Source organism: Schistocerca piceifrons, chromosome 7 (genome assembly GCF_021461385.2).
Source record: "Schistocerca piceifrons isolate TAMUIC-IGC-003096 chromosome 7, iqSchPice1.1, whole genome shotgun sequence".
Classification (NCBI taxonomy): domain Eukaryota; kingdom Metazoa; phylum Arthropoda; class Insecta; order Orthoptera; family Acrididae; genus Schistocerca; species Schistocerca piceifrons.
The window spans coordinates 427874813-427890296 of record NC_060144.1 but is presented as its reverse complement, the minus strand read 5'-3'; the positions used below and the strand labels follow the sequence as shown (position 1 = coordinate 427890296).

The following is a 15484-nucleotide window of genomic DNA, read 5'->3' as shown; positions in this document are numbered from 1 at the left end:
AGCATTGCACTTTGTAATAGTTTCGTTGGTACACTAGGGGTACAGTTCAGTTCAAAAATAATAATGTAGAACACAAATCTTTCCTCCCCTAATCAAAAAGTGCTGTCAATTTTCATGTCATAGAAAGGAGACTCCATTGCTTTTACAATTAGTGCACAATTGCTCTGTTTTCGTTGTCAGTGTTTTATATTTCGCTTCCTGAATACAGTAATTGTATCCTGCATTTTTTCCGTTGATGTGTATTTTGATCGACCTAAACCCATTTTACATAATTTGTTGCACCTCATTTTATTATCTAATTAGTGTGTGTATGTCTTAATTTGTGCAGGTATTTGTAGTAGTAATGGAATGCGTCACATACCTGATCTCTGAGATTCGGCCATGTATGAAGCTGGGAAAGTTGTTTTGTGATGGGAAACTTCAACTTTCATTCCATTAAAGTTTGTCAAAGATAAAGTGTAATGTACAGTTTGAGCCTGAACTCGACCGACATATCCGGAAGTAGTTCAGACATGTTTTCTAATTATTTGAGACCCGTAGTCGCGGGTGGTTCATTAATAAGTAATAATATAATTATGACTTATTTGGTTCATTTTCTGAGTTACCTTGTCTCTGTGAAAATACCCCATAGCAAGGAAATAATCTGTAATTTTCAATCACTGTAACGTACAAGACAGAACGCAAGGTAATACACAAACGACGCAGAACTAGTGTGATGTGGTTTCCGTCTCTACGGGAGTCACCCAACACTGCGCCATTATGCCGTTTTTCCACTGCATTTAACATCGTGTAACTGTTCATTAGTAAACCAGCAGCACAGCTCTGTATCGCGTTTAACGCACAAGTAACACAGCTGGAACGATAAACTCAAAACAGAACCGGATAGTACTGGATATAAATTTGGAGAGAAGAAAATTTCCCTGAAATATCTTCTAAGCTCTTTTCGTGTTGGATGGGTTCACTTTGCATAGTAACTAATGTGTGAACATTCCTGCAACTCCAGGGAAGGTATCGCTAAATTAGTCACATAGTTATAAAATTAAAAGCGTATATATGTCCCTGCTGCGATGATTACTGCTTTATCGAGGACCATTTACGCTTGTTATTCGACGCATGTAAATGCTCATTGCTGATAGATAGTGGAAAGTTCAAGTAAATAGCAAGCATCAGCTTCGATAGCGAAAAGACATGAAGTAATCTGACAAACTGAGGTGCCACAATATGAGGAAATATTGTCGAATACGTATGCTATGTTAGAAAACCCATAAGTCCCTGTGATATGAGGAAATACACTCTAGGTACTTTTCTTGCCTTCTTATCAACTTCACGACAGTAACTCAGCTGACGAAGCAGTAGTGATAAACATGTAGTACAAACACTAAGGCTGCAGTTATAACTCCTGTAAACGATCGTGGCTTAGAGGCACAATACTGGATACGAGTGGTGAAGACAAGAAAGAAAGTTGGCGGCAGCTTTGTAGAGGAAATGTCCGGGTACTGACTTCAAGTTATTTTGTAGAATCACTGAATACTTACATATCCATGGTTGGACGAATTTTCAGCGTCCTCCTTCTACACCCGTGCTCTCTGTCTTGTTAATTATTGCATCAGTGAATCGCTTTATCTATCCCATTAACCTGTTGAATTTTGTTCTGAGGTTTTCTCATATGTTTTCGTTTTCTACCTTGTTTTATTCTACATCTCTTTATTGTGAGTCACTTCGCAGTTAACTCTCGATATAATGAAACAATAACTGGTAATGTTGGGCATTTTAGTTGCATAGAAAACTGACGGATTTTTGACCTTGTACATGTAATCACCGTAGCTACAAAGCTTGTCACTGCGGGAATGAGAGCGAATATAGAACCCAAGACATATTTCACAGTGGAATAGCCCAAACATTTTAGTAAACACAGCAAAAGTTACTAATTACAAGAATATCCAAGGTGTACCTCGGGACTGCATTGTTCATCACGTTTGAGGTATGGTTTTGTTGTTAAAAAATACGGAATGAATGTCTGTGTAGAGGTTGCATATCGATGTCAATGTAAGTGCACTCTGGCTAGTACTAACAGTATTACTTTTGCATCATCCGTGCAAGAAAAACACTGAGACACCCTGAACGAAGCGTACGAAAACTACTAGGAATAAGCGAAATTCCACGAATTTCTTCGAACGGAGTTGATTTTAACTTAAAAGAAAACACGCTGGAAATGCTCTAAATATTTCGTGCAAGCGTCAAATGTGTAGCACTCGCTGAACACTGGCAGTGTTGAACAGAGCATACTAAAGAAGCTGAGTAACCTCTGCTGTTAAATTACGCTGAGTAGCCTCTGTTGTTAAATTACTTTATCTCAATTATTAGCCGCCCGGTTTGAGGCACCATTTCACGGATTGCGCGGCCCCTCCCGCCGGAGGTTCGAGTCCTCCCTCGGGCATGGGTGTGTATTGTTCTTAGCATAAGTTAGTTTAAATTAGTTATGTGGTGTGTAAGTCTAGGGACCGTTGACCTCAGCAGTTTGGTCTCTTAGGAATTCACACACATTTGAACATTTTTTATCTGAATTATTAAGAAATGACACATTACTATATCAGCTTATAAAACATAGGCCTTAACCAGCAAAAAAGATAATTCAAAAGTCTGAGATATGGTGTCATACAATGATGAAGTATGATAAGCGGACTGGTAAACGAGAAATAAGTAAGTCTTCCTTAGAATGGGTGAGGAAATGAATATGTGCAAGATGGTTAGACGAAAGGACAAGACAATATGAAATGTGTTACGACTTTAGGGACTACCTTCTATAGGGCTTAAAGAGCGCGTAAGGATCAATGGCTAAAGAGGAAGAGAGAGATTTGAATGTCCAATACTTGATCCAAGACTGAATGCAAGCGCTACTGTGAGATAATGAAGTAGTCAAAAGGTAAGAAGTGGTGTCGGGGGATGTCAAGCTAGTGAGAAGACTGTATTTTCCGTTTCTGCAGAGTTCATATTCGATACTGTATAATTAATACTATATACGTCGCAGTACAGCATACGTCTACAATACTACAACAACCTCACTATAGAGAGGTTTCTTTAGTAGATGGATGTATCCTTCACCTGTATCAAACCATTTCTTAAGTTTTCCATGCTTGTTCAAGGAATGCAATTCTATGTAAAAGGTAGCAGGATTACTTTATTAATTCTGCTGGAATTCCTAGCGTTTTGATAATTAGTTTATTGTGTTTCTTGTTTCAACAATCACCGCCATTCACGTGTTTCTTATTACTCTCTCGATTTTCAAGCTACACAGTAGCTGTGACAAGTAATTAACTTCAGTTCTTCTTCCACACGTCTCTTCATTATTCACTTAAGTTACTTGTCCTGAAGTTTGGTAAATTTTGTGTAGTTGATTTTGTCCTTCACCCAGCTACTCTAACTTGTCCTGAAGTTTGGTAAATTTTGTGTAGTTGATTTTGTCCTTCACCCAGCTATCCTAACAAACGCCCATGTTAATTTGATTATTTAATCGCCCAATGTGTATTTTGAAAGCGTTTCAGGCGTCACTTGTTACCAGAAGAACTGAGAGGAGTGTTGCTGTAGTAACAGCATGGAGAATCAAATCATTACATGGACTTCGTAGAGTATTAAGGATAGACGATGTATTTCACAAAGTAATCCAATCAGTATAAAGCAAGCTATCATTAGCACGTGTTTTCTGTAGCTATCAGTAGCAAATTGTTCACTCAGTAGTTACCTAAAAACGAACTACTTCGTCTACATGTCATTTAGAGCCTATTCATTTACTGTTCCAACCAGCCTGGTGTCTTAGACATAAAAAGGAAGAAACACAGTCACTAGTGAGAAGCTCCCCTGGTCTCCGTTGAAGCAAATGACTGTTTTATCCAGGCTTTTATCTTGCCTTTGTCAACTGCGACAGGTGTTTCAAACTCTCATCAGGGTGTGCTCTGCAAAACTGGTTGCTGTAGCGAACTTTCTTGATCTGCTCCGGAGTCTCTTTGCCTAAGCGAAATTCAATAGCAGGATTATCTCAATTTGTAATACTTCTTGGATTTGTTGTAATCATTTAGAGTTGCGTGAACATATAACATAAAGTATATAATATACATTCCAGCAGCAGAAGGATTCGGGCTCTGTTAATATTCTTTATTTTCAGTAAACACGCTACCTACTCATGCCATAAAAGTTACTTCAGAGTGTAAGGATTTTGAATCTAGTTGACGAAAATTTGTCCAAAAATCTTAAAAGTGTTTCCATTTTCCTTGATTCTATATATGAATTCCGTTAAAAATCAAAAGACTACCAACTACGCCAGATGCGAGAAATTGTAGGATGCCGATGTGCCATCATCACGCATGTCCAGATAACGAATAAAGACTTGGAGTAAGATAACATTTTTGTGAGGACACTGCCAGAAACGTAAATATAGAGAAATTGTCAATCCGTTTTGTATGTAGAATCTTGGGCTTCTTTCATATAGGAATACTCCTTTATACAACTAAGTCTCTTGTTTAGAGAATCCTAATTACGAGTGCATTCACTCTCTTATAATGTCTGACTGCAGAGTCGATCATTATTACTTCACTGTTCTGCATCTTTAGTATCACTGTCCTATATGTTCTGCAGCACTTTGTTGTAACACTTTCTATCGCTAGATTGGGTGCTTCTATTTTCGTCTCTGCGCCAGGTGCAAGAGACCTCCTAGCCCAGAGATGACGCACTTTTTTGCGGAAAATGCTTTCTTACGGCCTTAAGAGCTAGGGGGTTAATGGAACCTTCCTAGACCTTTTATGTCCCGAAGTTCTTTATTTGAATGACACTTTTATGTCCTGAAGTTCTTTATTTGAATGGCCCTCGGCTAACGGAACTGTGATTACTTATTTTTGTAAAATCGTCATCTTTTTCATCTCTATCACTGACATCTTCCCACCATCCACCGACTAACAGTTTCATCGAACTGATGACAGACGAAAGTGGGGCGTTCATGGGAAAAATTTTTCTACTGTACTGGAGAAAACAGATACGTGGACCAAGAAAGGCGGTCTAGGAGACCCCATCACGTGTCAGTGAAATGCATCACAAACAAACAAGAAAAGCGATAATGCAACCGATAGCAAAACATCGTAGGATTGGCGATTTAAGGAGGGTATGGAGAGCTAAGGACCATTCCGCCGGGGCTGACCTAGATAAGCGAGTTCGAATATTTTCGTGCGGTCGGAGAGACCACATCTCGTGATTTAGGAGTTAGTGACATGCCTTCGGCTAAACAATGTCGACTCTGGTACCATGTTAGATAGTGTGACATAATAACGTATCTTTAAGTAAATTTTATAGTGATATTTAAAGTAACAGTTATTTATTGTTCAATCTCAGTTGCACATTTTTTTTACGTTGAATGATATGTTTCGACCACTGTGTATCATCTTCAGATGTGAGTAGTGCTCTGATATGAGGTTCATAATAGACAAGACGGGTTCCTGACCCAACTATTTAAATCTAAAGATGATCTAGTGTGATCTAAACATGTCATTTAATTTAAAAAGTAGAGTATCTCTGGCTGGACAATGAACGTGAATTATGTTAAACGTCAGTTACTGATCCCCTCGAAACGAATATGTCAGTTATAGTAAAAATAGAATAGCCTTCTGTAGTTGCAAGTTGCTGCACTTGTACACTATACCTTACTGGTGTTTTGTGGCGAGTGGCCAACAGAAAATCACGGGGCTGCTGTTAGTTGCTGAATTCGGGCCCTACGGTACGGACAGCTATGTGTTAGTCACGGAGTTGCGGTGTTGAGCAGGTGAAAGTTCTGAAGTTGGTGTGAACAGACATTTTTACCTAGAGCTACCATGATTAGTACCATTAACTAACAGCTTGATTTCAGTCTGCAAGTCAAAACTGTGGGCCCTGCTTTGAGGAGAAAGTAAACCATACACTGGTTAGCGGGATGTAAACTGTTGATAATTTAACGAGATACTGAAGCTGGAGCAGGTGCTCATTTGAAAAAGAGTCTGATATCGAGATAATTACTCTGCACATAAGCATTAAAGCCAAAACAATCTCTGTAGTTGGCCCCTTAGCGACCTAACAAACTGCTAGGCAGCTGCAACTAATTGGTCACTGCTGGTGTACGAAGCACGGTTCACCTTAACGGTTGTATATGACGCTTGTAACACCTTCCAAGAGGAACTAAAATTTGATATTCAATATTTCATATAACTGTTGACTATCATAATTTGCACATTAAGTTGTATAGCCGGACGTTTAAGGCTGAATACAATAAGAGAAGTGCCACAGTTAGAAATAGTGGTTGTGTCTTTCGGCAACAGGTAATAGCATGAAAATTACCCAGACGTTATCTGAGAATGAGAGTACGAATGTCTTCCAACAAACTTTGCACGTAATTTTAAATCTATTCGATACTTGTTCTCGCTGAAATCCGATAATAATAATAAAAGGAGAGATATTTGTATCGTTTACTACATTTTCAGTGCTCATGCAGTAAAACTTCAGCATCAGACATGATTTTTTATTTTATTACTGCCTTACATGTACAGCTATTCGCAATAGAATTTTCAGGTAGTATTCACAAATTCCGCTGAATGTACATGAAAAAGTATATCACTGTAGGGCATATAGTTCAGGAGATATGTCATCATAAACACTGATATGTATGAAAAAGATGATGCATGACAGATGAAATTCCTGTAAAAGAAGATGCGTGAAAAATGAGATGCCTGAAAAACTAGCTTTCCTTAAAATGGAGAGTAAACTATGCAGATTATGCTCGCCCAGTTTTGATCTTAACTTTTTTGTTAGTCAGTGCGTGAATAATCAAAAACTAACAAAACCCACATAATTATGGTTTTGCTCCTTGAACCATACATTTCACATGCTTAATATCACATACCTAACACTTTAACTCATTTGTACAGTAACTAGGTAGTTGAAGCTATTTTGTATATAACTACTGTAATGGCACATCCTCCTCGTCACATGACACCAAAGGTCCTGTGTGAAGAAACAGTCTGTAATCTATCACAGGAAATTAATAATATTAATGACTTGCAATTCACAGAAAAGGTGTAAAATACGGACGAACACAATTTAAATAACTTTCTGGATATATAAATATAGGTGGTAATTTGCTTCACTTGGTCGATTATCGATTAAATATCACAGTTTACAGTAACCAAAACTAGGAAATCGTTGTGGTATCTGGCTTAAATAATTTTCCATTTCATATTACTGCAATTAATCCTGGAAACTGATTCATGAGACAATCACGTTAAGCAAAATAAAAATATGTGTTGTCATTAAAATGTACTAGTGATGTTTTAGAGGAAATTTTTTCTTTTTTTCTGATCAATCTGTTCATTTAAAATAATTTCAGGATGTCTCGTTGCAGGTATTTATATTTCTTCGAAAATATAATCGTCTTTTTCGGCTATATATTCGTTACGTATTATTTACTGACAACGAATTTCACTGTCCTGATAACAGAAATAATACAAATTAGAAGTAGCATTATGTAAACTCTGTGCCATACACCAAAAATAATTTTACCTATATAGAAATTGCCAGTGCCAACAGGATACGTTTCCATAAAAAAAAAATAAAAAAAAATAAAAAAATTGCTGATTACATATTTGTATATATAAATCATATAATCCTATTATTACACGAAAATTACGAAGTATTTTCATTGCCACATGCTAGAGAACATTCTATATGGCAAGTCACATTAAAATGAATTAAGAAATCTCATACACGAGAAACAATGCTACATTCACTGTAAGCAATGTATCAGAAGATATGTCTGGCTTTTGTGTAATAAAGATACCTCTCATGATGGGCATTACCTGAGACTAGACTGGTAAAATAAATTATTAGCATCAAGCATCCTCTGTCAAGCAATAAATTATTAATATGACATGCTTACAAATTCTACAAGCTTCAGAGTACTGAATGTACAAGGCATTTTAATACTCTACAACAGTACAACCGGTGCTATTCTCTTGTACCATAAGACATGACTGAAGGTAATTCTTCAGGCTTTCCCAGCGATCTAATGACATCTTGTGTTGTCGGGTGTTCTGCCGAATATCGGCGTCGTACTTGCACGTTATTTCGGTAGCGTAGCTTGTTACCTTCATTAGGTACGACATGAGACTACTCCTCGAGTGGACCTGGTCCACTATTTATGCCTGTGGCCTTCTACCTTCATCAGGCGCTGCCGCGGGAAATGTTAAAGACAACCTGGGCTTACGGAAACCAGGGGTTTATAATATACCTTGCCAATGTGGCATGGGAGTCAATAGAGGTAAAAGTGACCAATAATCTCATGAACCGTGACACGGGGGTACCAGCTAAGTAGAGCCTGGGATCCTGCTCTGGAATTGTTGAAGAAGCAATGGGGACAGTTGCAGCAGTCCACAAATAGAAGAACTGAAGGCGTGGACATGGAGAACGATCCCCATACAGTTCAGACTGAAGATGGAACGCCCAAAGTCGGGTCTAACGGGCGCGGACCGCAGAGGGAACATCTAGAACCGCAGCGGACCGAAAATGGAACGCCAACGCTCCAGCAGATCACTGTGAGCGGGAGAGGACCATAGGGGGAATACCTGGTACCACAGACGGGATACCAAAAGCACCAGACCAAAGATGGAACACCCAGGAGCGTGTCTGGCGGGCGTGGACCGAAAAGAGAACACCCAGGACTGCAGCCCACGGAAAAGGGAACGGCAATGCTCCAGAAGATCGCAACGAGCGGGCGCGGACCGCAGAGGGAGCGCCTGGTGAAGGGGGGAAGGCCACATGTATAAATACTGGACCAGGTCCACTCGAGGAGTAGTCTCAGGTCGCACCTGATGAAGGTAACGAACTACGCTACCGAAATATCGTGCAAGTACAACGCTGATATCCGGCGGAGCACCCAATTACCCAAGATATCATGACTGAAGGTAATTATAAACATCGAAGTATACACTGAACAGCCAAAACATTATGACCACTGCCCACTGACCACGTTGGATGCTGCTTGGTGTCGTTGCGGACAAGTGATGTAGTAACAAATGTATGTAAGTGAAGCAGACAAGGGCAAGGAACCACACTAGCGAAGATAAGGGCTGCAAGTGGCGAAATCCATTGAGATAAACAACTCTGGCAAAGGGCAGATTATTTTTACGGAAAGCCTGTGAACGAGTATTTCTAAAACGGCGAAGATGGTAGAATGTTCAGGTGTGAGCATTTACGGAAAGAGATAGGACAGTGAAACTAGCACTTGCGGCTGGATGGTCGGACGTCGACGACTCTTCACAGAGCATTGGCCTGTTCTGTAAAGTCTGATATGTGGTTATCTGTGGCATCTCGGCAGAAAGAGCACAAAGATGGTGCAAGCACAAGTGTTTCAGAGCACACCGTTCATCGTACATTATTGAACACGCCGTTGTGCAACAGATCACCTACAGGTGTTTACATGTGGATCCACCTTCAATTACGAATGCGGTGGGCACTGGACCATCGGAATTTGACCATCAATCAAAGGAAACGTGTCGGCTCCTCGGGTGAATCACATTTTTCGTGCTCTAGGTCTATAGTCGTCTCCACAAACGCAGTCACCGAGGTGAACGACGGCTAGAAATGTGCAGCGCGCTACGGACGCAGACTGGTGGGAGCAGTATAATGCTGTGAGGGACATTATCTTCCGCTTGCAATAGACCTGTGGCAGTATTCGAAGACACGCTGACAGCTGCGAACCACATGCATCACTTCATGCCTGATGTCGTCCCCAGCAGCGTTGTTATCTTTCAGCACTATGATTATCCATGTCCCCGAGCCAGAACTCGTCTTAAGGACGTTATAGTCAACTCACGTTGATATCCGGATGTAAATCCTATGGAGCCATCTAGGTCGCTACCGGGTACCATCACCGCGTACGCAAATGAGAGGCCGTTATTCACGCGAATTACATGATCTGTGCGTAGACATCTAATGCCCCATGCCTCAACAAAGCTACTAACTAAAAGTCGGATCCCTGATACGCAGAATCGGTGATGCATTTCTTTCCAAAGATGGACGAAAACGTTATTAATCAGGTGGTCATCACGTTTTCGCTCGTCATTGTATGTTTCAATAAAAAAATGTTTCTCCAATCAAGCTAATACAAAATATGCACACATGAATGCAAATGCAACAACAAAGGCAGCCAGGCACGTAAAACAAAAATGTAATGTGGCTAAAAGAAAAGATCCGAGATAAATATTAAAGGACCGGTTGTCAAAGAGAAATCTATATTTAGTGCATATAGAAATAGGAAAGCTATTACAAAATCATTTATTTGACATAATTATGAAAACGATTACTGAGTATGCAAAAACTGAATATCGAAAAAATAAAACTAATGATTAGGAGAAAAGTTAATGCATTGATCCAGAACTACAATTACGATACAAAAGGAGTAGAATGCGACCAAAATTGAAATTTTTCGACGGATTAAAAAATTTTGCAATAGTAGAATTGAAGGTCTGAGAGCCATTACCAGGAACCATAAGGGAATAAGCAACACTGTCGTCAATTTTGAGACTGTAGCATGCACGCATGCTCCTAAAAGGTGTTGATTTTGTGGTCAGTAAGCTTTATCTGTGCTATACCCCTACGCTGTATTCATGAACATCTGCAAAAGCTATCTTACCTACTTCTCTGATACTTCCATGTGGGCCCAAAGCACAAATTGTCATTGGGGTGTGAATGCTTACTGACTGCATTGACGTCCATTTCTTCACAAAAGCTGGAAGCTCCAGAAGGCACGCCGCACCATACCTTCACAATCCATCGTTTCAGTATTCTAGTCTGTAAAATGAATTCTGAGGGTATCAGAACCTTTACGAGCATTACAGTGCTCACTGAAAACCAAAAGTAGATGTTCAAGGTAACAATGTACATGTCACAAGGGTGAAATTTTGAACAGGTTACCATGAACTGTTGTTCAAAGTAGTCTATTATTCATTGAAGTCTTGCAAGGCCATCATCATTTTCAAATCACATTGAGAAGACCACAACTTGTCATTTCCCCTTTGTCAGGGGATGCCCTGCAAAATCTACTTCCCAGTTGCACAAATAGAAGGCAAGTATCTACCTCGAAACATAAACAGTTAGCAAAACTACCAGATAAAAATTGAAACACATAGAGTTAACAAAACTATTACATTTCTTGCATGAAGTGAAGACGCAGTTTTATCTGAATCTCAAACCAGAGAATATGCTTTATGAAAATGATGATAAAGAGCACCATGAAGTGTTGCAATAAATCAAAATTGTGTGTGATGTGCATTTAGTATCGGTTCTTTAAGTTGTGATTCTAGTTTCACATTCATTACAAACTACACAAAAGTCAAAAAGGCCTTATTTCCACTAGACTATAAATGATAATTTGTTTAATTAACGTTAATAATAATTTTATAAATATTAATTAAAATTGTATAGCATAAAGTGGGCCCATTATTAAAGAAGGTACAGGATGTTGGGACGTGGTTAAAAAACAAGTCAAAGCTTGGGGTTGCCTACAAATTTGATTTTCACAAAAACATCTATTTTCTTCAAAACTTTGTGTTTTTGATTTCGGCTGTTATGATTCTCAGTGCATCAGTTTAGTAATAAGAATAATGTAAGAGATCTATTATATAAAGGCTTAGGACATAATTTAACAAAACAGTTTGTACTAATGTAGTAAACGTTCTTGATCATGTGTAAATAGTAATTGATACAACTAAGCCTTCTATTGCAGATTAATGGTATGTTACTCCAAGAATATCCAAAAAAGTTAGCACACAACTAGAGAACTACAAACAACTAAGCCTAAAAAATGATAAAACTTGTGAAAGAACAGAAACAAACAATGTTATAGTACTCAAAGCAGACAAGAGAAATTCATTTGTGACCATCTCCAAGACAGGCTATCTATATAAAACCTTAGAGTTATTCAGCGAAAACAACATCAGTGACATGGAATTGATTGCATTTAAGGGGGGTAGGATGTCAAACAGGACTTGGAGCAGGAGAACCACCACAGGACATTTTAAGTTTTACTGTCTATACTTTTACAAATAAATTCATAAAACTTTTTAGCATAACTATGAAGGATTCAGGATTCACACTCATAGCAAAATAAATTTTTTTGCATGTAAAATTTCATAATTTTTTCAGTTATTATTTTCTGCATTTGTTTCTGTTGGTACACTTTTCATTATAAGTAAAAGAGATTCTTTAGATCAATTTGCACAGCATAGAAACCATACTTACAGATGTATGAAACCCAAAAATTGACTTAAGTTACGAAAAAAATTAATGCGCTGTTACATTTTAAACTTCATGTTGAGAGAAACTTCAAATTTCATAGTTAATTATCTCAGTTTTTACAACAGTTTTGAATAGATTTGGAAAATTCTTGTGTTTCATACACCTGTAAGTATGGTTTGGACGCCGTTAAAAATTTATCGAAGAATCTCTCTTACTTGGGACGAAAAGTGTATCTATAGCAACAAATGCAGCCAAGAGTAAGTGAAAAAGTGATGAAATATCCCATGTAGAAAAATTATTTTGTTATATTTTTTAATTTCGACTGCTATGAGTGTGAATCCTGATCCTTCCTGGTCATGCAGATAAAGTTTATGAATGTATGTGGCCGGCCGAAGTGGCCGTGCGGTTAAAGGCGCTGCAGTCTGGAACCGCAAGACCGCTACGGTCGCAGGTTCGAATCCTGCCTCGGGCATGGATGTTTGTGATGTCCTTAGGTTAGTTAGGTTTAACTAGTTCTAAGTTCTAGGGGACTAATGACCTCAGCAGTTGAGTCCCATAGTGCTCAGAGCCATTTGAACCATTTGAATGTATGTGTAAAAGTATAGGCAGTGGAAATTAAAATGTCCTGTGGTGCCTTTCGTGTTCCAAGTTGGCCCGTTTGACGTCCTACACCCCTTAACTGCCTCTCCTTTACATATACATAACAATTTAAGTAAAGCTCACTTAGCTTTAACAGTCATCAGCTGAGCAGCAATTAATTAAATTTAATAATTCATTCTACGTGTGGCACCACAACAACATTAACCCTGTATTAATTTGGCAAATGACTGAGACGAGAACTCGGATTTAAATATCGTTAAATATGAGTTTCATTAAGAGCATATGAGGTAAATTAAAATCGTAATACCAGTGTAATCAATAAAATTGTAAAGTCAGTGGGACTAGGCGTTCACTTAACTAGCACTACTCATGCACTGTAATTAACAACATTCATAGAATGTAACTCTTACCGCAGCCTCACATATACACGTACAGGGCGACTGAATACTGCTACAGCTGGCAATTAGACAGTCAAGACGTACTCCAGCCTGTTTCCTAAACTCTGTTACCAACTTCAGAATTACACAAAATGCTCTGATACCTGAAATCATGCCAGAGAAATTACACCTTGGAAGTATCTCTTCTCGGATTTAGCCCACCCCAAAAACACAGTCATGAACTAGTTGCTCACGTAAGGCTTCTCGACTCACAGTTTTAAAATGTTAATTTAAATATCTTTGGATAGGCAAGTGAACATGTTGCCACAGTTACAGACGAGAAGCATTAAAATTAAAATCAGATCGACCCACCTTCATCATTGCGGAGAAATTATGCAAACACGTACTGTTTAACGATCGCAGTGCTATTAGAAGAACATATCACCACTACCCGCGCACTGGCTCGAACTGAAGCCACGCTTTGGGTAGAAACACTGTCCGGTAATCACAAACATTGACAACAAACATCTTCTGATTAAGCAACAGAGTTGAGAACTAGTCAGCTATTTATGAAATATAATGACCATACAAGAAATCCAGACGGTACAGTAATCTCAGGTCCAAGATGTAAGCCACCTATCATGTTAAGCCCGTCGCACCACTGTCCTTCCGCAGGTGCAGCTGATGACCCACACTCAGTGCTTGTCGTGCAGAGGCCACATAAGTTATTTTATTTTTCTGTAATTGCTTTTCAGTGAAACACCTTGCTCTGATCTCACGAATCCAGAATTACTTTCACCCAACAAACCCTCCGCCATCGTTTCAACTGTCCTTAGAATTGTCCTTCTGAGAATTCTTGAAGTATGTGATATTAGGCTGTAGGTTCGGTACTGTTCCCATTTTGTGGTTGCTGCCTTCCCAACGGTGCTCAGCTGATATCTCTACACATTCAGACTGCTATGAACAGGAGAAATTCAGTTAGGTGTTTGCGTCACAGAGTGGTTAGTTTGGAATACTGTCTTTTTGCAGGCCCAAGTACGCGATCCGCGAGAGCCGGGCTTCCTACAAGTCCTACATGTGGCTGGTGATCCGCAGCTTCAGCCGGTCGGACATCGGAACCTACAACTGCGTCGCCACCAACTCGCTGGGGCGGGCAGAGGGTACCCTCCGACTATACGGTGAGTACACACACTCTACCAACTGTCGTAAATTAAGCACATCGTAGAAATAACCGGGAACCCCTAGAGAAATCGGTACAGGCATCCTTTAATACCATGTAATTTCGTCCTGGGGCTTGACAACCACCTGGACTCGGTTATGAAGTAAGCCCAGAAGGCTATGCAGATGCGTCGTATCCAGGTTAAGCCTTTCATCGAGGATTTAATCGCGCAGTGGCACAAAACTAGAGGAATGCTGATGGCGTTTTAGCCACTGTTCCACGACGCTCCATAAATTTTCCACGGTGTTCAAGCTGGATGATTTTTAAGGCCAATCGATATGTAATAGTCTAGAGGAGTGTTTAGACAACCAGTCAGTTATTGTACCAGCCGTATGAATGTATCGTCTGTATGCAAAGTCTCTTATGAGGTGACCAACTCCAAATGATTGCAAGCATTTGCCGTAGCATTTCCCGCCTCCAACAGATCAGGATGGAACTTCCGCTCATTGACTGCAGCAATTCCTGTCAGATATGGAAGTGATTTTGATTCATAAGCAGTGCAACGCATATCCGGTCATAATCAGGATCTTTTTCCGAACACAATTCTAACTTCGTATTTTGTGGCCACATATCACACCACTGCAGTCCACCGCGAAATACCAACAGATCCAGCAAGTTTACGGACTGTATGGCCAAGGGCACTGTCAAATACGATTGCCCCATTTTGCAAGTATGTCACTCCATACATTCACCCTTATGCACAACGTAACCTGGAAACACAATTGTCTCACTGGTCTCTACTGCCTTATGCTCACTTAGCGCTATTGCGTGCGTGAGTGAGCACGTGACTTGATCGCTGCGTCGTCTTGGCTTAAAGTATCATCTATGCATGCGCAGTGAGGTGAGACAGATTTTGTCCACTAATCTTTTTTGCACATTTGATCCGACAGGACAGACTCAGGTCTCGAATAAAATGCTGTTGTTTATTGCACTTCTTATGGCGCAATATTGGTCACTGATCGCTGTGCCTCTTACTTGGTACACC

At 39.5% G+C, this 15484-nt stretch overlaps 1 protein-coding gene across 1 annotated transcript in view; it reads left to right on the top strand.

The window, feature by feature from the left end:
• The window catches only part of LOC124805760 (lachesin-like), a 438185-nt gene that overhangs the window by 392433 nt on the left and 30268 nt on the right, over positions 1–15484 (top strand). The window contains exon 7 of the mRNA XM_047266328.1: positions 14310–14458. Coding sequence (XP_047122284.1) covers positions 14310–14458 — 149 coding nt within the window. The remainder of the gene's footprint in view (positions 1–14309; positions 14459–15484) is intronic.